This window comes from Alexandromys fortis, unplaced genomic scaffold, assembly GCF_014885135.2.
Source record: "Alexandromys fortis isolate MF-2015 unplaced genomic scaffold, M_Fortis_MF-2015_v1.1 scaffold_29, whole genome shotgun sequence".
Taxonomy (NCBI): Eukaryota; Metazoa; Chordata; class Mammalia; order Rodentia; family Cricetidae; genus Alexandromys; species Alexandromys fortis.
The window spans coordinates 2255227-2281605 of NW_026067891.1; the positions used below are offsets into that span (position 1 = coordinate 2255227).

The window sequence follows — 26379 nt, forward strand, 5'->3', positions numbered from 1 at the left end:
ACTTTTACATTGCATAAAAATCTTACAATAAAATATTTTAATTCCTTATCCTAAACACGTTTTATAGTACTTGATAGAAAAGACCATCCTTCCCGCTAAGGACCTTCCTGTTACCTCTACACGATGGCTTTCCCTGCCTCCCAACTTCGGGCAGAGAGGGCCTCCCTAGGCTTCTGCCTTCTAGCCACCTACCGTCCCTCCTCTCCTTAATTCCTTCTTTACCTCGAGCCCGGACTCCCAGCTACTCAGTGGTCCACTCCTCAACTTCCCAAACCCAGTACCAAGCTCCTCCAGTGGTCTGGCCTCCAGTTCCCCGGCCCCGCCCCATGGGGGGTGGGCTACAGGAAGCCCCGCCCACTGCTCTCATTGGTCTGCTCCCACGTCTCCCCACCCCTCCCGCCTGCTGCACGTGGCCTGCCCCCCCACACACACACACACAAACACACACACACACAGACACAAACACATACACACACCCCAGTCCTGCCCGGGTAGGAGCTGAGGCGCGTCCGTTACTTGGCTGAAGACAGACATGGTTCCGGCCGGCAGCCACCATCGGCCGCAGGGGCCTCCCCTGATCTACGTGACCCGCTTCGCCTCGCACCGCGGTGGCGTGTGGCAGTTGAGGGGCCCCCGAGGTCTCCGCCATCAAGGCCCAGGGCTCGGGGCCTGCTCCGTCGTGGAGCGAGCGGCCGTGGAGAGTGGGCCCCCAGGACGAGAGCTGCCCACCGGCGCCCAGGCCCGGGTCGCCACCATCCCCGACTCCACCTCTTTCCAGCTGCGGAGGTCGAGAACGCCGACAGCGCCCAGGGACCTGGAGCAAGCGGCGCGAGCAGGTGGCGGGACCCTCCTGTCAGGGCTGGTGCTGTGGGCAACTGTGGGCATCTTGTGAATGCGGCCCTCAGTCAGTCAGGCCGCCTGTCAGCCCTCCTTCCAGTCTCCCCTTATGTCAGTCTTCCTGTTAGCCTTCCTGTCAGTCGTCACACACGTTCCACTCAGTAGGCAGCCAGGCAGCCCCCCTCAGTCTGTCTTGGAGCTATGGACTAGGAGAATCCCTCTAACTTACTTAATGGGTGGCCTGAAAAAGGGCTGTAGGACATTTAAGATAGCCCAGAAACCTGAGAGAAGTTCTTGGATGTAGCTACTTCAGTACCTTGGAGAAGTGGGAGCTTGGTATGCTTAGTTATTCCCACTGAACATTATTGAAATTGCTAGTTACATGAGCTGGAGAGATGGCCCGATGAGTTAATAGCGCTGTCTACTCTTCCAGGTGACCCAGGTTTTGTCCCTAGCACCCACCTGGCACCTTATAACTCCAGTTCCAGGGAATTTGACGCCCTCTTCTGGTCTCCTTGGGCATCAGGCATCTAAGTGGTACATAAACAAAACACCCATTCACATGCAATAAAAAATATAAATTCCTAATTACTTGATTTATATATTATATTTATATAATATATAAATATATAAGTATATGTTTATATAATATATTTATATATAATATAAAATCTTGGGAAATGTTAAATCCTTTTAAAACACAGAAGATGTAGTTCTGTTTGTTCAATCTACTTTTGAATTCCTTCAGGAATGTTTTAAGTAAATAACAAATAAAAATGCATTCACGTGGTGGCCCATGCTTTTAATCCCAGCATTAAGGAGGCTAAGTCGGGATTTATGAGTTTGAAGCCAGCCTGGTCTACATAGAGAGTTCCAGAACAGCCAGGGCTACCCAGAGAAACCATACCTCAAAACAAAATTGTTCATTATAGATTTTACATAAATCTAGGTAAATTTATTCCCTGGTATTTAATCTTTCCTATTGTAAGTGGAGTTGCTTACTACATAATGCATTAGAGATGTATGCAAAGCCTATCATTTAAAATCTTTAGCAAGGATTAGTTTTTGTGTGTTTTGAAGAGGTTTGCAAAATTACATATTTCGTACTTCACAGCAAAGGTATAAAACATTGTAGTCATTTCCAAAAGCTCATCCCCTTTGAGGGTTCAGCTTTACAATTATACTTGATTTTCTTAGTTTGTTTGGTTTGTTTGGGGCTTTTTGTTTGTTTGTTTGTTTGTTTTGGTTATTGGTTTTTTGAGACAGGGTTTCTCTGTGTAACAGCCCTGGCTGTTCTGGAACTTACTCTGTTGACTAGGGTGGCTTCGAACTCAGAGATCCGTCTACCTCTGCCTCCCAAACTCTGGGATTAAGAGCATGTGTCACCATGCCCAGCACACCTACACTTTTAAAAACAACTTTATTGAGATTTCATTAACAATGTATACAATCACCCATTTACAGTACACAAGTTACTGGTTCTGACAACATCCAGAGTTATGGACATAACTCCCCATTCTAGCGTGTTTGTTCTGTCACAGAGAAACTGCAGCCACAGCATCATATCCCTTCACCTTTGCCTCCACTACCCACTAATCTTAGCCTAAGCAAGCATTAATCTACATTGTCCCCATTAGATTTACTTATTTTGGACCTATCTAAATGGAGTCTTTATATGTGAGCTTTTGTGACTGACTTCTCTTCCTTAGGCCTATTCAATTTTGCATGTTAACTTTAGATCCTATTAATTCACCAACCACTTTTATTATTATAGTTAGTTCCATCACTGATCCTCATATATTTTCCAGGTATATATTACTTGTGAATTCATTTTTAGGGACAGGGTCTCACTATGTATTTCCAGTTGGCCTTGAACTCACAGAGATCTACCTTCCTTTGCCTCCCAAGTGCTGAGATTAAAGGTGTGCACCACCATGCCCAGCTGGTATGTGTCATTTGTAAATAGAGATAATTTATTTTATTCATTTTATGTCTACAATAATCTTTGTCTAATTATTCTGGCTAATACCTCTTGTGCAGGGTAAATAGTTGTAGAGATAGTCGACCCCTTACCTTGTTCTTATTCTTAGGAGAAATGCCTCTAGCGTTTCTCCATTAAATAAAGTACTGGTTTTAGGACTAAGACTGTATATTTAGAGTATGAAAAGTTATATCTACTTTTATTATCTTCAGTATTTTTTATTTATTATGAATAGACTTTAAATTTTGTCAAAGGCTTACTATAATCTGTGGTGATAATATTTCCTTATAGTAATGCGTAGTGATAAATATATATATGTGTGTGTATGTGTGTGTGTGTTTAAATACTGAACCAACCTTATACAGTGTTGAAATAGATTTCACTTGCTGTGTTAGATTATTTTTTCATATAGTGGCAGGCTCTAATAGTAAGTTGCTTAGAATTTTTCTAATGATGTTCATGAGATATAGTGACCTGTATTTTTTCTGTGTATTTCTTTACTTGATTTTGGTATCAGAGTTATACTTACTTCATACAAGTAACTGGGAATCTTTCTTCCCTTTCTATGTTCTGGAATAGTTTGTGGAACAGTGGAACTATGTAGGCTTGATAAAATTCTTCTGCAAAACCATCTGGGCCTCATGTTTTGTGGGATAATTTCTCAATTTTCTCTATGCCGTGGAAACTGGTCTGTTTACAGTTTCTGACCCTGAGATGTTAATTTTTGATAGCATGTATTTCCTTAAGCAATTACACACTTCATCCAGGTTTCTGCTGAGGCCTGCAGCTAATGTACTTAATTCTAAGTTTACCCAGCTTTAACGGTCATTTCTTCTTCACAATTTGTTTCAGTTTTATGTATGTAGACATGTACTTTCTCCCTTTGTACTAATGACATTAGCATTTTATTTTTAAAACAAGATTTTGATTTATTACTTAAGCATTTTTGTTTTGTTTTTCGAGACAGGGTTTCTCTGTGTAGCCCTGGCAGTCCTGGAACTCACTCTGTAGACCAGGCTGGCCTTGAACTCACAGAGATCTGCCTGCCTCTGCTTCCCGAGTGCTGAGATTAAAGGCATGTGCCACCACCGCCAGCTTAAGCATTTTTTTCTTGTTTCTTCCTCATTAATATCAACTTCTTAACCTTATTTTTTTCTCTGTGCTTTCTTTTGGTAGACTTTTTTTATACTAAAAATTGGACGTTTATTTTTTAATAATTTCAAAATACATTTCAGTTTCTTCTTATAGATATATTGTATATTGAATATACCCCAACCCCTTACCCAATTCCCTTCTTTCAACCCTTCATTTACTCCCTTAGACAATTTCACTTATTTTCATTTAATCTATATACACATGATTTTATGTGACTATGTAAAATCTAGGAATGGATGAAAGCATGTAATATTTGTCTTTCTGAGAAAAGCCTAACTTGCTTAATATGATTGAGTTCAGTTGAATTCATTTCCCTGAAAACAACGAAACTTCATTCTTCTTTATGGATAAAAAAATCTGTTGCTGGACTCCAAGGTTTTTTCCCCAAAACATAGCTGTTATGAATACTTTTGCGTAAATATTGATGTTCAAGTATATCCATGATATGTTGACCTGGGTCTTTTGGGTAAATAGTCAGGAGTGATATAACTGGGCTATGTAATAGATCTATTTTTTAGATTTTTTTTTGAGAATCCGCCATAATGATTTCTGTAGAATTTGGACTAGTTTACATTCCCCCCAGATGTTTAATTTGTCCACATCTATACCAGAATTTATTGTTGTTTTCCTCTTAAATTTTTGTTAAAATTATCCATCCATCCATCTATTGCATGTGTGTATCAGCATATCATGTGTGTGCATTAGGAAACAACTTGTGGGAGTCGGTTCTCTCCTGCCATGTGGGCTTCAGGGATCAAACTCAGTTCGTCAGGCTTGGTGGCAGGGAATTTTTACCTTCTAAACCACACCTTGCCAACCGTGTTGCTTCCTTAATGACTGACATTCAGACTAAGGCAATATATATCAATGTGATTTTAGTTGGAACTTCTCCAATGACTAGTGAGGTTCAGCAGTTTTTCATGTATTTATTGATGATTTGTATTTCCTCCTTTCCAAATCGTCTATTCCTTTCATTATTTCATTTGCGGGGTGAGGGGTGGGGTTGCTTTCTTATTGATCAGTTTTTTTAGCTCTTTGTTTATTCCACTGACTAATCCTCTCAGATGTGTAGCCAACAAATATTTCTCTAGTCTGTGGCCTCTCTTTACTCAACTGTTCGCTTTGTTACACAGATTTTTCTTTTTGTGAGATCCCATTTGTTGATTGTTGACCTTATTCCCTTGGCAACTGGGATCATACACAGAAAGTCCTTTCCTTACCTATATCTTGAAGTATGTTGTCTACTTTTTCCAGTTTCAGATTTTATATTAAGGTTCTTTCCCCCATTCAGAGTGGGTTTTTGTTTTGTTTTGTTTTTGTGTGTGTGTAGGATAAGAAATGGAGACTAGTTTCTTTCTTCTGCATGTGAGCTTCCCATTCCACCATTTGTAGGTGAGGCTGTCTTCAACGCTGTTCTGTCTGTCTTTGTCAGGACTCGGTGACTAGTTGTGCTGGTTTCTAGCTGGACTCCTGTTCTGTCCATCATTTTACATGTCCTCAGGACCATGGTGTTTGTGACTGTCATGTGATTCAACATTAAGCATATTGATAGCATCAGCATTATTTTTTTTTTATTCAGAATTGCTTTGCCTCTTCTGGATACTTTGTGCTTTCAAATGAGTTTTAATATTGTTGTTTTCTACTTATATGAAGAATATCATTGAAATTTTTATCAGGATTGTGCTGAATATGTAGATTGAAAATCAGGCATTTCATTTGCTTTTTAAAATCTGGAAGCATTTAGTATGGCGAATTTGTTTTAACCACTTTTAGTACCACCCACACATCTCAATATGTAATATCCCACTGTTGATTTTTAAAATGTTCTCTAATTTCATTCTGCGCATTCATGTGACACTGGTACAGCTTAACATATTTTAAAGGTTTGAAATTCTGAGACCTTCCTATTCCTTTGGTTTTGCTAGTGATTTCTGTTTTATTGCATTGTGATCAGATAATGATATTCCTAGCATCTCCACTGTCTTACATGTTAGCGGTGTTTCCTTTGTAACTCAGCTTATGACCATTCCCTCTCCCCTCTTCCAGAAACCATGCCAGAAAGATTTTCCTTAAGAATCCCGGTTTCCCTTTTCACCCGAGTCTGTTCCATTCAACTGCTTGCTTGGTACCCTGTGTGGGATTTGGTCCTTCGGATTACATACTTAAATATCTTCTCTGCACTTCATGTTCTGATATGCCTTGTTATTTATTTATTTAGTATTTTCAGATACAGGATGGATTTAATTTGGCTTTACAGCTGATAAGAGGCTGGAAAACAGCTTCAAGGCAGTGATAGTAGTCCAGTAGAAATTGAAAGTCCAGGACTGAAGCTGTAGAGGTAAATAGACAGACCTGATAACTGATTGGAAGAGAGAGGGGATAGTTGAGGCTGTGGCTGATATATCTGTACTGGGCCACTGTGTGAAGAGCAAAGCTATTAACTTCCATAACCTCCTTGCTGAGATTGTAAAACCAGGAATGTATTCAAGGGAAGGAGGCCTTGAGAGAGACATGCACGTGGGCTAAGCCAAAAAGTATAAAGTACTTAGGTTTACTCAGTCTTGGTTGTATTTCATATTAAATAAACATTTGTTAGAAGTCCATGGGAACTAAAAATGAATATTCATCCATTTAGCATCTACCATGTTGTAAACAATCAGTCAAATGCTAATGGCAGTATCAGGTGACTGTTCTGTACTCGAGAGACTCACGTGTGGATATGGGTATTTAAGTCAGCAGGTGTGAGTGCTGAAAGAAAGAGACCTGATCAAGTTTAGAAACAGAAAGAGGCACAAGACAGGAAATCAAGAGGAGAGAAATGGAGACATTTCTGGTGGGACAGTAGAGATGATCAAGAGCTCTGGCTTTGAAGTCAGAAAAACAACCATAACTCTGTTAATTACTGGAAATATAATATTGCCATTTTAGTTATCCGGCCTGATTCTAAAAATTTATCACCTTTCAAGTGTGGATAATGATTTCATCCTCAAGGGGTCGCTGTGAAGATTAAATAACTCAGCTTGTGCTGTGCACCTAATGTGGTGTTTAGCATGGAATAAGCTCTCAGTAAATGTTGGCACAGTGAGCAGATGGCTTGGAGGAACAAGAATGACTAACAACATGTACTAAACGTTTACTGAATGAATGAAAAACAAGTTTTTGATTAAATCGTAGAGTGATTTTCATGTCTATAACCCCTAAAGATGGGATTGATGGTGGGATGATGTCACCAGAGACAGGTGCCTAATGAAGTCAGGCTGGTAAGCCATTCTCCGACGTGCTGGTGCTTTGAAAGCCAAGGGGCAAGCAGCAGGCAAAGCTAACGTTTCAGGCAAGACTAATAGGTCAGCCTGGTTCCCTGCCACTGTGCTTGGGAGATAGTCATGCGTCATAAATAAAGATGAGGAGTGCTATTGTGGAGGTGTACAATGGATACTTTGGAAACAGTGAATAATTGGAGGATAACGAAATCAAGGAAAGCACCATGGCAGAGAATGCTGAGAGATGGACAAGTTACAGGTAGAGAAATGTGTGAGCAGAGTATGGAGGATGGATGACCATCGCCAGTGACCAGGGAAGAGCTACAGGTACAGCTTGATAGGGTCAGAGCATGGGCAACAAGAACCAGAAGACTGGGAGCGTAAGTTGGTACTAAATCCATGGTGTAGCATACCCTGGTGCCCAGTCACAGCACAGGAAGAAATGAAAGACATGTTTTTCTTGTGCACATGTGTTTTACTTCTCGCTGTGCTTTTAATAGACTTCATGGCCCCTGTCTTACTTTAAGGAGTGTAGGAACAGATTAGGTGAGTCTTATTAGTAGGAAACAGTGGAAACGATGAAAACATTCTGCTCTGAAAGTTGTGGCATTCAAAGGGGAAGATAAGTCTGAGCAGAACTTGTCAGACTTGAGTGTTCATGCCACATCTGCATGTGTGCTAGTTTACTTAGAGTATTTATTTAAATAGGTAATTTTCTCCTCTTATCTAAATTTCATTAGAACACTGTGTGTGTATGTATGTGTGTGTGTGTGCTTGCTAAGAAGAGAAAATAATTACAAGCTAATAATGGGAAAACAATATTGTTCAATTATAGTAAATAGATTTCCTGCTAGAAAGTATCTGTGTCATAAAGAAAAAGCAGCAAGTCTCGGAGATCTCTAAATTACACGTGAACAAACTCAGGCTTCCTCTGTTGGAAGAGATTGGAAGAGTTGGCAAGGGAATGAGTTTCTCACAATGTGACTTAACCAAGATCCTTCATCTCATTCTGTGTCCCACCCAGAATCAGTGGCATATGCCTCTCAAATTAGTAAATGCCATTTGGGAACACATTTCCGTTCATTCAACAAATGTAATGTGTTACCTACCTACTATCTACAAACTAGAACTGGATTGCCAGAGGAAAAGACACTTCTCAAGCAAACTGTGAAGTTCTGTGACAACCCATCATGGTTTGTAGGATCCAAGAATGTTCCCTGGAAAGCTGTTGAATGTGCAAAGGAAAGCCAGGTATAGAGGGTGGTCTGTCAGGAGTGAAGTGGGGGAGTTAAGGTAGGTGTGCTGAAGGCAAAGGCAGCAGATAGAAGGGACTCCAGAGAGTCAACAGAAATAGAGCACCAAGTCTAAACACCCCCCAGAGAGCTTCGGAGACATTGCTATGACCTCTCTTTTCAGGATAGTGCTTTTTACAATATGTATTAATTTTGATATCTTTCTTTTCTTAAAAAAATAGGTTTAAAGCAGAAAACTGCAGCTGAAGAGTTTGATTTCCCCATACCACTGGATGAGTCCTCCAAAACAATGAAGGAAATGAAAAAGGTATGCTGCCCTAAAGGAGAATCCACAGTGTTTAAGGTTTAGACCTCCCTCTGTGAGTACAGTGGACACAGGTTCCAGGACAGTGAGACAAAGTCCATCTCCTTCATAACTTCATTTTCTGAAATGAGGAAATAGAAGAAACTTGCCCAAAAATGATACTGAGCTTGGAAATATTTATTAACTATGAAAAATAGTTCTGATATTTGAAAGTATAAAATACATTTTAATGAAAAAATAACCTGCCAAGAGATTTCTTTCAAAGCATAACCTATGTTCCACAGAGTATTGCTAACTGCTATATATAAAGCAGCATAGGAAGAAGATCACAGGCTTCATAGGAAAGAATATATCTACACTGGTGTCACATTACTCTTTCCAAAGCAAAGAACATATGTGACTTTTTAGGCAGGAAGATGACAAAGATGAACTTTATTGCTGAACCCTTCTCACCACTGGTTGCCAAACGTCATGGTAACTCAGGCATTTTGAACATACTTCAGAGAACTGCTGTGCTCATCCATGCTCGCCATTTTACTTTAAAGAATTTATTAGTTAGCATGTCACATAAATTCCTGCGTGTTTGGTGTATAGCCCATGCAGGTCTAAAACAGTACTCAGGGTAACTAACACTTATACCGGATATATCTGAAGTAAGCTGCAGTCTTCCCCTGCACTGAGACCTGCTTCCTTCAAAAGCCATTTTCCTTTGGGTGAGGAGATAGGAACACAGCCAGTGCTTACCTCTAAACATCACGTGCTGTGCCCTGGGGTAAGGGATTTACATGCACACTCTTCGTCCCATTGCTCAGAGCATAAAGATGCTTCTAGATGCTTAAATGCTTGTCAAATGTCAAACTGCTTAGTAGCAAAAAAAAAAGTCTATATGTAGATATTTGATTTTATAGGTTTTTTTTTCTATTGTAGTATGTTCATAATCTCTAGTAACTTTGTCTGGCTATCTCCTAGGAGAAGTAGTTAATTCTTACTGAGAATAAAATACATTATAAATGAAGCATAAACAGGAATAGAAATTCAGTATTTTTAGTACCTTTTGAAAATTGGATGTGCTGGACCCACTTAGCAAGATTTTGCAGACATTGTTTTTTGGGTTTTTTTTCTTTCTTTCTTTTTTTTTTTTTTTTTTTTTTTTTTTTTNTTTTTTTTTTTTTTTGGTTTTTCGAGACAGGGTTTCTCTGTAGCTTTGGTGCCTGTCCCGGAACTAGCTCTTGTAGACCAGGCTGGTCTCGAACTCACAGAGATCCTCCTGCCTCTGCCTCCCAAGTGCTGGGATTAAAAGGCAGCATCATCCGGGAGAGGTGGCTTAAACACTACAGGAAGAGGTCAGACAAGTTGGTGACCCCTGGGGTCATGGACTTAATGGTCCTCTGTGTATTGCTTCACACTGATAACACTGACAAACACACAGACCAGCAGTCACTCTCGGTTACCTCCATCGAAAGGCTTTGCACACTTGTGCCCAGTGTTTCTTAACGCTGTTTATCTTTTCAAGGTCTTAGCGTGGAAAAAAGTTAGCAAAGTCATTTCCAGAATGATTGCAGAAAATGAAAACTACAGACACAGACTGAAGTGCCAAAATTTATCTAGTGAAGTAAGTTAGCACATTTTAAATTTTGTAAAAAAATGAAGTTATATAAGCATTGTATCTCACCTTGTATTACATTAGATTTCCTAACTGCCAATATTAAAATATAGGAACAGTTAAAAACATAAAGCCATACTCAGACAGGGATGTAGGGTAGACCCTGAGTGTATGTGTGGGTGTAAGGGTGCAGAAGGCAAGCACTCGCTGGAATTACATAGCAAAGAACACACGTGTCCATTAAATGTATATTTGGATGTTAGTCTTTAAACACAAATTACAAAACACCCATACTGGTGAAGAGCATGTTAACTGTAATATAAAACTACACCTTCCATCCAACTTCTTGCCATTTCCTTCCCATGGATGCTGCATTCCAGTGTACCTCATATAACAAAGTCTGCCCTTGGCACAATTTCACTCCTATAAAGCAACTCATGAATTGAATCTTGTCCTAAAGCTGCACCAGTGTTTAGTAACGGTTATTATGGTAAAATCATGAAAAGTTGCAGGTTTTTAGAATGGCAGTCTGGATCAGCAGGTACAGGTGCTTACCAGCAGGCTTGATGACCTGAGGTCAGTCCCCAGGAACCACATGTGCAACACAAGTGGTCCTCGGACTGCCATTTACATGCCACCTTCCCCAGCATGTGTGCAAGCACGCATGCACACACACACACTCACATAGACACAGATACACAAGGTAAATTGATGAGATTTCAAGAAGTTTAAAAAGGAAGGTCTTGACTTTCAAAATATTAGCGGGAACAAAATTAGCATAACTAATAATTAATTGATAAGTCAAAATGGTTGTTTCCATTTCTTCCAATATAGAATATGTCCTTTCACAATGAGTGCTTCCGTGAAGTCTCAGTACTTAGTGACAACTTTTAATGCTTTAATAAAACAGTAACAGAATGTTTGTAAGTAATACAGTATTGGATAAAAGGCACGACTGTTAGCAGTCATAGCGCGCTGCACGTTGCTTGCAGGGGCAGCATACAGAGGGATGTCCATACTCAGGTACTTCAGTTCACTCTATCTTGTCCAATCAGAATGAGGTTATGTCGTGAGGCAGTAGGAAGAAGGAACATAGTCAAAGTTTCTCAAAGGAAAAGCTGTTTGAACAGCAATGTGCAGAGAAACTGGGCAATGTTCTGTTCACTGTGCGCTTTTAACTTGGCAGTCTTTTGAATCTCAGCCTTCTGTGAATCCAAAGTCATCTGGTAAAAATTATTTGCTAACTTAATACACCAGGCTTTACGAAATAACATAAATAAAATGTATTTTTGACATTTGTTATTTTACCTTGAGTTTTGAACTATATCACATACTGTTTAATAAAGCTAATATGTTGCAAAATATAATATAATTTTTATCTCATAATATGTATTTGTTAACAAAAAATAAGTGTTACAGGTCAACTTGAACTTTTCTTATGTTGTTTCTAGATTGGAGTTAGTACAAGATGAATGTGAATCTTCCTGTCTTCTCTGGTGAGAATCCATTGAGATAACTGATCAGATCTTTTCCTCACTTAGTATCCTGCTTTCTCTAACCTCAGCATATCCCCATTGCCACTTCCAACCTACTTCCTTCCTTAACCCAGAGATGGCACATAGCACAACTCTTTAAACATTTTTTAACATTTAAATTTTCACTTCAGCCCCTTCTCTATCATGCCCTTGAAACTACTCTCTCCATGATACATGGGTATCATGTGTATGTATATGCACATATATGTCTGTATATGTGTATATATGCATATACATACACACATATAAACATACGTGAGTGTGCAGTTTTTCTTGTTGCACATGACTCTGCTCTGCTTCATTCTCTTCCTCTTGGATGTGCTATCATATGTGACCCGACCTCACTACTCCTCTCTCAGTGTGCTACAGTCTATGTCATGGTTCTCACTCTACACTTTGACTGCATTTTCTGTTCATGTTAAGTTGTTCCCCTTGCTGCCTAGGAGCAGTTACTCGTCCTGTTATTCCTTCTTGTATTCACTTCCCAACAACTCACTGTTTTTCTAGCCTTCGCTGCTATTTCTGTCCTACCCATGACCTCTGACATTTTCAACTATTCCATAGACACATTACTAGTCTATATTTTTACACTGATCATATCGTCTCTTCCTTCCCCTTTCTTTTTAGTTGCCTCTGGTTTCCCAACCACATGGCCCCAATTCGCACACAGAGGGAGGTTTCATCAGTTTTCTGAGATTTGGGAAGTAATAGAGGGAGGGCCGGCCTTAGGAAAGACAATTAGACTTTTGTAAGTAAGAGAATGAGGCCAGAGCGGTGTAAGGAAAGTGTATTTTAGACCAGAGCATGAGCTTGGGTGGCATCAGTGAGAGGGTGGGCTTCCTCATTTCTCTCACAAAGCTATTACAAAGTGGAAATATGCAAAATTCTCATGAATATAAGGTAGGTACAATAATTTGTAATTTTGTTTCTTTTCTAGCTTTAACTTAATCATTTTGTGATATTCCAACAACCTTGGCTTTGTGGTTGTATGTTCTTCAAGTGACTAGTAAATTCACCTGCTTCCAGTTGAAAGACATGTACCTGGGCAAATGGCCTAGGCCTTGCATGCATACACAGCCCAGCCCACAGTTTCCTTGCACCATCCAACTTCTTTGGACAGTGCTGAATCCCTCAGTGAAGTGTCAAATGTTAGTTCTCACAACTACATTACCAAATGGAACGAACATGTTCATAAACTTGACTGCATGACATTTGTGAAGCATGTGGACAAAGCTTTTTGGTATAGTTCAACCTTTGCTTCTGTGTGTGCCACCTGTCAACTCTTTGTGGAAACACAGCCTTTCTGTTATATCTGCCAGTGTTCATTCATGTCACTGAATGGGTGTCATGCTGGATAGTGTCCCACTGTTCTAGAACCAAGCAGCTCTAAGGACTTCCATGCAAATGAATGTTCTCAATGTTGTATTTATTGTTTAATAAATTTTGATGAAATATATATTAAATCTATTTTGTTTAACAGAACATAAATACAATGTGAAATTTCTTCTGAAATATCATTGACTACCAGGGGTAATATCATGACTTGTTCAGGGTGCCCTCTTCATTACAACCTGAGACTACAAGTTTCCAACTTGGGGACATATCTATTGCGCTGCGGAAATAAGATTTTCACGTTTCCCCCATCTCATCTTCATCAGTCTTTCCTCTGGTCTCTGTGAGTAGGAACATTCATTCATCAATTCTATTCCTGGTTTTTCTTTTTCTTTGCATAAATCAAGGAAGTTTTATTTTAGCCCAGTAGTCTTCTCTTGTGGCACTGCATTCTGAAAAATGCATTATGGGATTCTGCCATCTCATGAGCATCATAACATCACACAAAGCTAAGTGGCTTGAGTCATCGCTGTGATTGCAGTCAGGACTACCACATAAACCCAAGGCCTAGGAGCCTGCTGCCCATGTAATGGGGCATGCTGCTTCAAACTAAAAAGTTTCCTATAAATAAAAGTAATACTCATTATTGATGAAAACACGGTATTTTGACTAAATAAGGCAGTGACATTTATTATCGTTATTAAGTATCCTGACCTTTGTGTGCTCCCGGTAATCAAATGCAGCACTCTACCACTGAGCATATCCCCAGGCCTGTGCTGTCCTTCCGTTTGACTGGTGCTACAGTAGGCTTGCCCAGCACCACCACAAACAAATGAGCAATGCTTTGTGGTAGGTGGCCTTGGCATCCCTGATGTATATACTTAGTGACCAAAGTGTTGTAATATGACCTGTGATTATATTTGTAACATCTGTTGTGTGTTCTCTAGAGATGTTTCATGCTTAAGTGTGCAGTGTGGAGAGGAAAGAATAGATCTAATGGTTTCAATAAAAAGTTTTGGCAATTGAAGAATAGAGAAGAAACTTTCTCCAAGTAAGTAATTAACCAAACATTTATTCTGGGCCACCCAAATGATTTAAGGCATGTTTTCAGTTATGAGGAAAAATAACGGAACTTTTCAGCATAGGGACTAAATAAAGATTAGGATATTTTCATGGATAATGTAACCTGAAAAAAGATTAGTGTTTTGGGAAAGCCTGGATTCTTATAAATCAGAGGAAGGATAGTTTTGAGATTAGAAAGTAGAGCACTGGGAGAAGAGGGAAGCCACACTGGAAGAACCGTCTGCTCTGGGAAGGACATGAGGTGAGAACACTACCACAGTGGTAGAACTACTGCCTGCCTGTGAGGCCATTCTTCCAACAAGCTGTTCCTATTAGTCGACGATTGAACTTCACAAGAACATTGTGACAGGCACACTTTAGGGAGCTGAACCTCAAAGACTGCCCACTTCTGTTGCTGACGAACCTTATAACTGGACAGAGAATGGCTAAGACTTTCCCTATTTGCCCTTCTTCCCTCCCTCTCTATCTATACCAGTCATCCATGGTGGTATAATGGCTGGAGATGCACAATCCAAGCATACATGCTGTGCATGGCATAGATATGCGGGTGTGTGGACGCGGGTCTACTTTGTCATGTCTAGGACCCAATGGGAAATCTGAGTCTGAGAAGATGTGATGATGCCATTGTTGCATAAATTCCTCTGCATGCTCAGAGTCTGAATAAGGGATCCGCTTTTGTACTTGAAGACAACATGTGTCCATCAAGGAGTAGTAGATATACATTTTCCAGTCCCTGCCCAGATCATGAAAACTAAAAACTTTGACTATTGCATATGACAAAAATAGGCTAATGTCTTCGTTTCTTTTCTATTGTCATGAAGCATGACAGCAGACAGGCAGGCATCAGCTGAGAATTTTACATGCTGGAGAAGTAGCTGAGATTTTTACATCCCAATCCACAGGCAACAGGGGGAGAGAGAGAGAGAGACAGAGAGAGAGAGAGAGAGAGACAGAGAGAGAGAGACAGAGAGAGAGAGACAGAGAGAGACAGAGAGAGACAGAGAGAGACAGAGAGAGACAGAGAGATCTTTGAAATCTCAAAGCCCTCACCTAGTAACCCTCCTCCTCCAATAAGAACACACCTCCTCCTGGTGTGGGAAGTCCTTCTGTATACATATTGCCTTTATTGGTTAGTGAATAAATAATAAAGTTGGGCTTATGACAGGGAAGAATAGAGCAAGCAAGAATATTCCAAGCAGAGATAGAGGAAAAATAGAAGGTAGAGTAAGGGAGATGCTATATAGCTGCCAAAGGAGACAGATGCCAGAACTTTACCCGGTAAGCCACAGCCTTGTGGCAATACACAGAATAATAGAAACAGATTAATTTAAGATGTAAGAGTTAGTTAATAAGCATCCTGAGCTAATAGGTCAAGCGGTGTTTTAATTAATATAGTTTCTGTGTGATTATTCGGGTCTGAGTGGCCAGGAAATGAATGCACAGTCTCCTCCTATGTGCTCCAACAAGGCCACACCTTCTAATCTTTTCCAAACAGTTCATCAGCTGGGGACTAGTAAGCATGCAAATGTATGAGCCTTTAGGGGCCATTCTCATTCAGTCCACTACATTCCACTCCCTGGCACCCATAAGCATGTAGTCATTTCATAATGTAAAATGCATTGAGTCCAACTTCAAACGTCTCCATAGTCTTTCAGTCTTAAGACTAAGAGTCCCAAGTCTCTTCTGAGACTCAAGGTGATCTCTTTAACTGCAATGCCCTGTAAAATCTAAAAGCAGACCACAGACTTTCAGCATACAATGTCAGAGGATATACATTACCATTCCAAAAAGGAGAAGGGGGTGCATAGTGAGGAAATGCTGGACCAAAGCAAGACAAAACCTAGCAGGGAAAACTCCAAATTCTGCATCTATGTCTTAACATTAAAGCATTCTTTGGATCTCCAATTTCTTTCTGCTGTGTTGACTACAACACACTTCTGCTTCTTGGGCTAGTTCCACTCTGTTAGCAGCTCTTTTTGGCAAATATCCTATGACTCTGGCATCTCCAACATCTGGGGTTTCCAATACAATCCAGGCTACAGCTTCACTCTGTGGCTTCTAGAGGCCTCTCCATGCAGTGCCTCTCCCTGCCAAAAGCCTGGCCTCAGCAGCTTTCCCTAACAGCATAAAAGATTCCACAACACCTTTACTTCTCCTGCACTGTTTACTCTAGAGCCAGACAGCTTGACCAAAGTTGACAAAGAAACTGCTTGCTGGAGTTCCTGGCCCCCTAGTTCAATTACATATGCATCAGCTTTCTGTTCTTGAAGGTTCCCTTCACGCTAACCCTTCCTTGACAGCTCATCAACTGGGAACTAATGTGCAAATACTGAGTCTATGCAGGGCATTCTCATTCAAACCAGTATATCTAGGGAAGATACAGACAAGAAAACAGGGCAATTTCCAGTTGTCTTTCTACCTCATGAATGTGAGGTGATAATCTCAGCTGTACCCACTGGGGAGGTAATCTGTCTGGAAACTGTATATGTAATTTCCATAGCACACTCAGGACTGTTAAGGACAATGTTTCCAAGCTCCCCAAAACAATATTTATTTAAAAATTACAAGTGAAAGCAACCCATATCGTACTATGCTAAAAGCAGGATGGTTACAGACGGAGTCTCATTCTTGGTGCTGAAGGCCATCTGGCAAGGTCAAGCAATGTTCAAAAGAGTTGGCATTCTTTGCTTCACCCAGACCAGTGCCAATCCAGTATCTATTTATTTACATATTTTAGGTTTTGTTGCTTTTTTATGTGTTTGGGTCTTTTGTCTGCACGTATGTCCTTTGTACCACATGTGTGCCTGCTGCCTGAGGAGAGCCGAAGAGTTACAGATGATTATGAAACAACCTGTGGGTGCTGTGAATTGAATCCGGGTCCTCTGCAAGTGCTTATGGCTCTTTCCCAAGCTTTGAAAATGTTCTCTTTCTTCCACATTAAGTCTGTCCCCATTTGAACTTGAATGAGCGTTGTCCTATAAATATCGTTCCCTTTCTTGGAAGTAGACCCTGATTCTTAAGACCATCAGGGTCCTTCCTCAGCACCAAAGACATCAAGTCTCTAATTCTTTGAGGAAATGAAGATGCTGATTTTTATTAATTTACTCTTTGAAAAATTTCATGCATGAATATAATACATTTGGGTCACTTTCATCCCTCCACCATCCTTCCCCTCTCTGTGTCTTTTTTGTCTGTGAACACTTTACTGACTTCTGGGTTTGAGTCTTTAACATACTGTTTATAATTTTGGATAATTTGTTTAATCTCCTTGCACCTAAATCTTCTCTTTGTAAATTGAACATGACTAACACCAAGCAGGTCATCATAAAGACTAGATGAGCTAAAACATGAAAAGTGCTTCTACCAATACACGCAAGTACAAGACATTTACTCTAGTTACTACTAAATGAAAAAAAAAAAACTATATAACCCAGGCTGGCCTCAGTGTTCTTGCTTCAGCTTCCCAAGTACTGGCAGTAGCCAGAAGGGACATCCTTCCTGCTTTATGTTGATTTTTCCATGTATTTTGTCCCAGCAATAATCACTAGCATGGCATTCCTATCTACTACTCATCTTTAATTTTTGTGTGTTTAGGTAGAGTTTCATTTTCATCATCAATATCCATTCTTTACAGTGTCACTTTTGAAAGACTATTACCTCATCATTGAACTGCATTAAGTTTGGGTTTAGTATATAATGTATTAATTTTATTAATTAATTTAAAATTTGTTTTCATCTTCCTGATTTCCTGGGGTTTTGTTGTAACTACTGTTCTCTTTTTAATCCATTGAAACAAATACCTCCTTTATTTTTGTTTCTTTTACACTTGAAAGAAGTAATGATATTACTTTGCCTCTGAATATTGCTACCTTTATATGATCATTTTCAAAGTGTTTTACAATTGGTTATTTGGTTCTATGTTTAGTAAAATGGTTTGGTTTTCTTTTCATTGCTAAATTATTAGGTTGTATTGTTGCTAAAAGGTATATAATTTGAAAGTAGAACTGTGTATATTTTCTGCTTTGTGGAATACATTAGGTTTTGTAGCCTCACATATGAACTATTCCTATTGATAGTCTCTAAACGTCATATCTGCTATAGACTTATGTATAAACATTGAATCACGTCTGTTACTTACATTATTTAAAACTGTGTCCCTGTCAATACACTGTGTGCTTGACCTGTTGGAAATGAGTCAGTCATGTTCCACTAGCACCCACCATTGCTCTGAAAGCCTGCATTGAGGCTATGACATTGACATGTGGTTTCCCGGTGTCTTTTCTCAAGGGCTTTGCTTTATGGATGAAAAATGACCAAGTGGTCTTATTTACTATGCTTTGGTCTTAACTCTTCTTTATCTGAAGTTTAATTTCAAATCCTTATTTCCATGGTTTTGTGTTTGCTTTTTTTCAACCTTTTATACTCAAAGTTTTCTTTTAATTTTTCAAAAAATATTATTTTTCTTTATATGTAGGTGTGTTTTTCTTTCATGTGTGTGGGGGTCCCAGTAGAGGTCAATGAATTTCTTGGAGCTGAAATTACAGGCAGTTGTGAGCTACCCAACAGGAGTGCTGGGAATCAAAGTCAGGTCCTCTGGAAGAGTAGCCAGTGCTCTTCACTGCTGAGCCATCTCCAGCCCAGGACTTTGTTCCCTGACTACATCATTAGGAATCTAATGATATTCCTAAAGTAATCCCCGTGAACATGTGTTGTCTGATGCTTGTCACAATTTCTCTGATTTTTATAATTATTAATTCTCCTCATTGTTTTCTAGAAAAACTGTTTTACAAAAGTATGGAATGTACATATAATTTTTAATGACATCTTCAGTTAGCTTAGTATATCAAAAGCACTTGGGCGGACATTCATCTCCTATCCTGGAGAAATGAAGACATCTGGTCTCCTCCCATGTGCATCACAACACTCGGCCGTCCTTGACCCCCAGCTTTCCTGCACGGTTCTCCTGCTGGTCAGCTTCACCCCAGAAATTAAACTCCACTCTTGCTGTCACTGATCCATTATTCCCATAGTTTAAAACCTGACATGCTCTTGTCAGAACTGGAAGCAGGGGAAAAAATGAATCTAATTTGAGTTTTCCTTCCTCAGGGTGCTACCCATGATATGTCACCTGAAAGTAATTATTTTACATGTATGTACATTTCAAAGGATCTGCATGCTTCTGGGACCAGTGTTCCTTATACCTTAGGTTTTAGTGTTTTGTTTCAGGTACAGGTAAACCCCCATGAAAAGGACAATAAGCGCACTTTGCATATCTCATTATAAACCTTGTTGGCTTGAGAATGTAAAGATCTGATGGGAATCCGAGCCCTTCACACACCTTTTCCCAGGAACTCCCAGAGGCAAGCATAAAAGGAAGCTATGGTTGTGCCATCACTAGGTGCTCTGTATTTAAATGTCATAGTAGAAGTCAGAAATCTATGAAAAGCCAGGATTCTCTTTTTTCTTGAAAGGAAGGGATGACATCACTACCTCTAATGTAAAAGGAAAAGAATAGACAGGAAGCAAGTTTGGTCAGGGGTCCTCTTCTGGCTGCCTGGAAAAAGATAAAGAAGGCAATTTCCCAAAGCAAGGAGGTGAGCCCTTAGGATGAGACTGGCCCTAACTTAATCCAAGCAGGATGACTTATAAAGAACCTTCCAGTTAAGCTCTAGGGATCCATTCAGAAAGATATAAAGAGTGCTGGATAATACTCTTGTACACTGTAAAGATTTGTCACTCACATTGGTTTAATAAAACACTGATTGGCCAGTAGCCAGGCAGGAAGTATAGTTGGGGCAGCCATACTAGGAGAATTCTGGGAAGAGGAAAGACAGAGACTCAGTCATCATCCAGAAGCAGAGGAAGCAAGGTGGGAATGCCTTACTGAGGAAAGGCACCAAGCCACATAGCTAAACATAGATAAGAATTATGGGTTAGGCCAGGCGGTGGTGGCGCACGCCTTTAATCCCAGCACTTGGAAGGCAGAGGCAGGTGGATCTCTGTGAGTTCGAGACCAGCCTGGTCTACAAGAGCTAGTTCCAGGACAGGCTCCAAAACCACAGAGAAACCCTGTCTCGAAAAACCAAAAAAAAAAAAAAAAAAAGAATTATGGGTTAGTTTAAGTTGTAAGAAGTAGTTAGTAATAAGCCTGAACAATAGGCCAAACAGTTTATAATTAATATAAGCTTCTATGTGTTTATTTGGAACTGAGCACCTGGTGACTAGGTAGGGCAGGAACTTCTGTCTATGTAAGTTAATCAGAATAAAGTTTTTGTGAGAAAGGTTTTTTTTTAAAAAAATTTGCCTAGAAATTTATAAGCATGACAAACTAAAAGTCCCATTTTCTTGTTAAATGATGCACTGGTGTCTCTTCTAATAAAAAGAGTGTTTTATAAAGCAAAGCACAGTTAAATGGAAAGGTTCCACAAAACATCCACTATAAGAAGCTATCCACACAAGAAGCTTGTCACACAGTGCTTTGGGAAGAGGGAGGGAAGGAAAGACACACAACAGGCCCAAGGCAGCTCTTAGCCACTCCCACAGTAAGCATGAAGCTGAGATGACCTTATGCAAATAAAGACAGCACTTTCATTTCCCAGCTTCTCAGACCTGAATAATCACACTGAAACTATATTCATTACAACACTGTTTGGCTGATGGCTCAGGCGTATTTTTAGCTAGCTCTTATATCTTAAATTAACACATTTCTATTTGTATGTCACCATGAAGCTGTGGCTTATTGATAATGTTCTGGCGTCTTTCTCTTTTGGCAGATACATGTGTCTCCTTGACTCCCTCTACTCTCTCTATCTCTGTTTGAATTTCCCACATGGCTTTACTCTGCTAAGCCATTGGCCAAAACAGCTTTATTCATTAACCAATAAAAGCAACACATATATAGAAGAACATCCCACATCAGCATTGTTCCTTTAGCCCAAGTTGAGATGAAGGTGGACGCCCTTCTCTGAGTTCAAAACCATGGGCAAGGTGACTCTCATTTAAGGCGCATTATCTATAAGGGTTAAGACCTGGGAGCCACCAGTGAGAAGTTAAGAAATGCAGTCCTGGAGGAAGCCTGCCTGGGCAATGCATCTACCAAGGCTCTGTTGTAGGCTACATTCAGGCCACACTTCCTCCAAGAACACTATACTCAGCTGTGATCTTGTCATTGCCCTCCTAAACTCTCAACAGTTTCCATTACCCAGACTAGACACAAAACTGGGCCCATTAATGTTCCGTTACTGCTGGGCCTAAATTCTCCCTGATGAATATTGCTGGGAGGGAGGAGCTTACAAGGCCCTATCCCTCCTTAAGGATTTTATGATCAGTTAATAGTTGCTGGGAAATATATTCAGCCATATAGCCATTGGTAAGTTCCCGTTGCTCCTGGGAGTAACCTAATGAAACTAACTGACTCACCACCCTATACTAGGTGGAACTGTTTCTTTTGTCTGATATTGGTGGATAAATACAAGTTTGTTAATCTCCCTAGGAAACATTCACACAACACCCACCCACTGTCTTTGGATATCACCCAGATACCCAATACTCTTTTTAACTTGACAACAGATTGCCTCTGACATCTAGAACTATATATGTAGTTGATTGTTTGATAGCTTCACTTGAAAGGCTTAAAGTCATCAGAATCTCAACATGTACCAAACTGAACTCATGGCCCCTACTATGGACTTCATGTTTTTGTAATTAAGAAAGTGTATGTGCAACAATCAAATTCTTATTGGACTTGTATTTGGAGGAGGTGGGTCTTTGGAGAGGTGATTATGTCATGATATTGGGCCTTTATCACTCACAGTCTTATAAAGGGTCCTCAGGAGCTCCCTGTTTTTTCTTCCCCTTCTAGATTTTTATTTCTTTAAAAGAAAAATTATATGAGAAGTCAAGAACCTGCATAAGGAAAAGTGACTATCCCCCAACCATGCTGGCATGACTTTGTATTGCTAACCTCCAAAACCACAAGAAACACATCTGTGCAACTTGTTAGGACTTAGGCTGTGGTCCTGACATCCTGAATGGCCTGAGGGAGCGTCTACTTCACACCTGCTCCTTGTTCAGCCTTGCACCATCTAATAAATTGTGCCACCCCCACCAGGATTCAAGCAGATCCTGGTACCTCCTTTCTCACTTCTTTTCTAAACACTACCTGATAACTCTTCCTTTCATATCTCCCTCTAATCAATTCCCTCTCTCCATCATCATGATTCCACTTTAGTCCAATTCCTCTCCCTACCTAACAAGTCTCTTCACAACCATGTTGTCTTGCTGCATTGAATACATTAAAACTCATGTTGGAAATGCATGGCAATGTAACGATATTGGGTTGGTAGGACCTTTTAAGAGGTATTTGGATCATGGGGTACCACTATGAATAGATCAGTGTAGTTGCGATGAGCATGAGCAGTTTTTCCCCAAAGCAGATTGTTGCACAGGTGATTCAGTTCCCTCTGCTTTCTCTTGCTCATCCTCTACAGACACCCATTTGCCTGTTCTGCGTTCTATCAACCATGAGTTGAAGCAGTGGGAGATAACCACCAGAAGACAGGCTGATATGGGTTGAATATGCGTCTCCAGGAGGTCCATATGTAAGGGCTTTTCCCATGGGGTAGTGGTTAGATGCTGTGGACCCTTAGGAGATGAGCCTAGTAGCAGATCCTTACATCATTGGTGATCCTTACATCATTGTGTGCTTCTGATCACCTTTCTATTTCTTGACTTTTGATGTGAGCACTGTCTCTAAAATGTGCTCCTGCCACAAGGCACTACACTCATCAAAGACCCAGCCCCATACAGCTTCCAGATCTGAGTTTGAATTTCCAAAAAAAAAGTAAACTAAGCAGCCCACAGTGACATGCCCTATCAGATGTCAGCTCCAGCCTGTTCCCCAGTTCCATCACTTTTGATGCATGTTGTGGGTCCCTTGTGCCTGGATAACCTGTTCAGGTCAGATCCTGCCAGTGTCCTGTTTCTCCTATGTACTTTGTCCCTCTGAAGACACTTTAGTCGTTATACATAATGGTTTTTTGGTGATTAGCATAAAACTAAAAAAATAATTTTATCAAGTCTAATGTGATGTTGTAAAATGACATCATAATGAGGCTAGAAGAAGAAGTTCAAATAATGGTCCATAGTCCTTACTCATAGAGGCCAGAAAGATGGCTCAGTGGACAAAGTACTTTCGAGGACCTGAGTCTGGGACCCCAGCACTCACATAAAGACTTGGGTAGAGCTGTCCTAGCCTGTAATCCTGTCCAAGAAGGTGAAGACGGTGTTGCGAGGTACTCCTCCAGAGAACACAAGGACAAACTTAAAACTAAATAGCCTCTATTCTCACCAGTCAATGATTACAGAGAACTTGCCCAAATCATGCAGCCCAAAGCTTTGTTGTTCTCTTGCTGTCTTTGCCTTTTTAAGCACAAAACCCATATCCTGGTTTGACACATTTCAATTAGCAAGAGCAGTTAATATAAACAGAGCTACAGAGGTCAAGAAACCAAGGTTAGTACATTTAAGGGACTTTCCCAGATCTGTGGATGATGATGGATTAGGTCTTGGTTCTTGTGTTGGGAGGTGTTAGGTTTTTAGGTCAGAATCATGCCTCTAACATGGCATCAGTTGTGCTAAGTATCGGGGCCTGTTACATCCCCGCCAGTTCTATGGGCATAAGTCAAGCTGTGGACTCATCGGACAGAAGATTATATCATCCCCCTCAGTACTAAACAAATAACAGAATTTACTTTCCATCATACATACTTTTAAGTAAGCAATTGAGTGAAGTTGTACAGTGAGGTCCAGGAGCAAAAGGACTAATGGCCCAGAAATAGCATTAAGTAGAGTTGTTAACCAGGGGACCAGGTCTCTTGGCATTTCATCTCTCTCCAACCATGGCTAAACTTTCTCTAATTACCCCTGGCTGGTGGGCATAGTATCAACAAGTTTCTCCCAGTGCCATCCAAAAACTCCCTGTCTCATGAAGAGGTCCAAACCTCTTTGATTCTGAAGAGCAACCTCTTCTAGGGAGTCTACCTGGACTTTCAGATGGGAAATGAAATTTTCCAGATGGCTTCGGTCTATGGCTACTTGAGCACTGAGGTTCTTGAACCTTTTACCCTCCATAACTAGGGCTGAAGTTCCAACTACAGCAGAGTCTGTGATCTTTAACACCTACATATAGTGCGAATTCTAATTGGTTTTAATAATAACAACCCGGAGTCAGATATTGGGGGGGGGGGGGATGTAAGCTGAAAGATCAGAGATGTGGCGGTTGGATTAATGAGGTCCAATGATAATAGGTATTTGAACAAGTTTAATGACAAAACCAGACTCACGAAACCAAGGTTCCAGCGGAGTACCCGGAGCAAGCAGGAAGGTGCGCGCCCAATTTATCAGTAAACATACGCCCGAGGGCAGCCCACCCCCAAGGGGAGGGCTTATCCCTACATCTCCCTCTTTTTGTCTAAATAAGACAGAACTAACCCAAATACAACTATAAACAATAATAATAAATAATAGATATAACAAACAATATTGAGAACAAAAGTTTTGCCAGACATTCAATCTCAAGGAGTCTAAATAATGTAGAGAGTAATTACAATTATATAATCTTCAACTCCGTCAAAGATCCGAGAAGGGAATAAATATTACTTAACAAATGAGCGATATCCAAAGCGTGCCATAAATGACAGAGACAACAGACTACCTGGGCAATCACCCAAATTCTCGTTCGCAATGTTGAGTCAACCAACTTTGGCTAAGGCCTAGCATGACTGACATACCATTATCAAATGCAAGGAATTTTCTTAGAATTATCCTACCCTGTCTTGGCAAGATAAGAAAATCCTGTTTCATATCTTTGTCAGTAGATGAGGTATGGGCTTTTCTTAACCCAAAGGCCAATTCTGCCAAGAAGACAAACTCCCAGTGGAGTGTCTTTGGTGCTCAACGTTCTCTCGGGAGTAGAGTGGTGTCGCCAGGAGTAATTGTGTCTCGGCACAGAATTCTAGGTTAGCTTAAAGGCCATTTTCTACAGCTCTTTAAAGAGGCTGAAGATTATACTATCTATACTAAATATAATCTCTATGTATCTAGAATACCTTATTAACCTAAAAATAAACATGAACAACATAAAATTCTCAATACCTATCTAACTTGAAGACTAAAAAAAATAAACAACTGTGCAATACATGAAGACAATGATCTTCATCTGTAAACAATGTCATTACATATCAAATGTAAACAATGTTATTACATAAATAGTATCAGAGGTAGAAATGTACATTGTGATATGGTAGATGTATCAATACAATATAAGTATACTCTTATACAAAAATAGAGGTAGGAACACTCACATTCAATATTCAATATGTCAATATACAGGAAACAGTACCAATACAATTTTCTAAAAACAGTAACTCACAAATACCAATCATCCCATCAAACCAGTTAATCCCCCTTTTTTTTTTTTTTAACATACCCCTAACTCCATAAAACATCTCCCCATCCCCTCAACCCCAAACCAACCACTAAAAGATGTCCCTAACCCTGAGGGCAAACTCTGTTGGGGGAGGGGACGCCGTCCTCTAAGATTGCTTCAAGCTGACATGGGGGCGATGTTCTCCTTAGGGGCTCCTGTGAAAGCAAATGATGGTAAAATTCCCAAATTAACCTTTGGCCTAAGAAAATTATAACTAGTCCCTGAGCGCTTTGAGAAGGTCCGGCCAGAGTGTCGTCAAAAAATGTGCACCATTCGAAATTGTCTTGTGCAGTTGGTACCAAAAAAAATTATTAGCACGTAGAAAAGAGAAAAAAAAAAAAAAAAATATATTCAATATATTCATGACGTCATAAAAACCAGGTTGAGTTGATGTTGTGGGGCCCCATCTTCATCCTGGAAACTTCAAAAATTACTGTAGGAAAATTTGTTGCTTGTTATGGGAAATTTAGACACTAACAACAAGGACATATACTGACATATAAAGAAAGACACAGATACGAGGAAAAGCAAAAACAAAAAACAAAAAA

At 40.1% G+C, this 26379-nt stretch overlaps 1 protein-coding gene across 3 annotated transcripts; it reads left to right on the forward strand.

Moving 5' to 3' along the window:
- Positions 1-445: 445 nt before the first annotated feature.
- On the forward strand, positions 446-22769 carry CUNH5orf47 (chromosome unknown C5orf47 homolog). Of its 3 annotated transcripts, none has more exons than XM_050137279.1 (5): positions 446-836; positions 8708-8793; positions 10304-10402; positions 11845-11889; positions 22205-22769. In XM_050137279.1, the coding sequence occupies exons 1-4, from the start codon at positions 533-535 to the stop codon at positions 11863-11865; spliced, it is 510 nt and encodes a 169-aa protein (XP_049993236.1). In that variant the 5' UTR covers positions 446-532; the 3' UTR covers positions 11866-11889; positions 22205-22769. The 3 variants fall into 3 exon arrangements, with proteins under 3 accessions (XP_049993236.1, XP_049993229.1, XP_049993246.1); XM_050137272.1 differs by lacking the exon at positions 22205-22769 and adding an exon at positions 12866-13332; XM_050137289.1 differs by lacking the exons at positions 10304-10402; positions 22205-22769 and adding an exon at positions 12866-13332.
- The last annotated feature ends 3610 nt before the right edge of the window (positions 22770-26379 follow it).

What these genes read in the sequence shown, in the direction of transcription:
- CUNH5orf47 (XM_050137279.1), top strand. Translation starts at nt 533, where the DNA reads ATGGTTCCGGCCGGCAGCCACCATCGGCCGCAGGGGCCTCCCCTGATC. An exon ending in GGAGCAAGCGGCGCGAGCAG is followed by an intron (nt 837 to 8,707) that starts GTGGCGGGACCC and finishes TTAAAAAAATAG; the next exon opens with GTTTAAAGCAGAAAACTGCA. An exon ending in CAATGAAGGAAATGAAAAAG is followed by an intron (nt 8,794 to 10,303) that starts GTATGCTGCCCT and finishes TATCTTTTCAAG; the next exon opens with GTCTTAGCGTGGAAAAAAGT.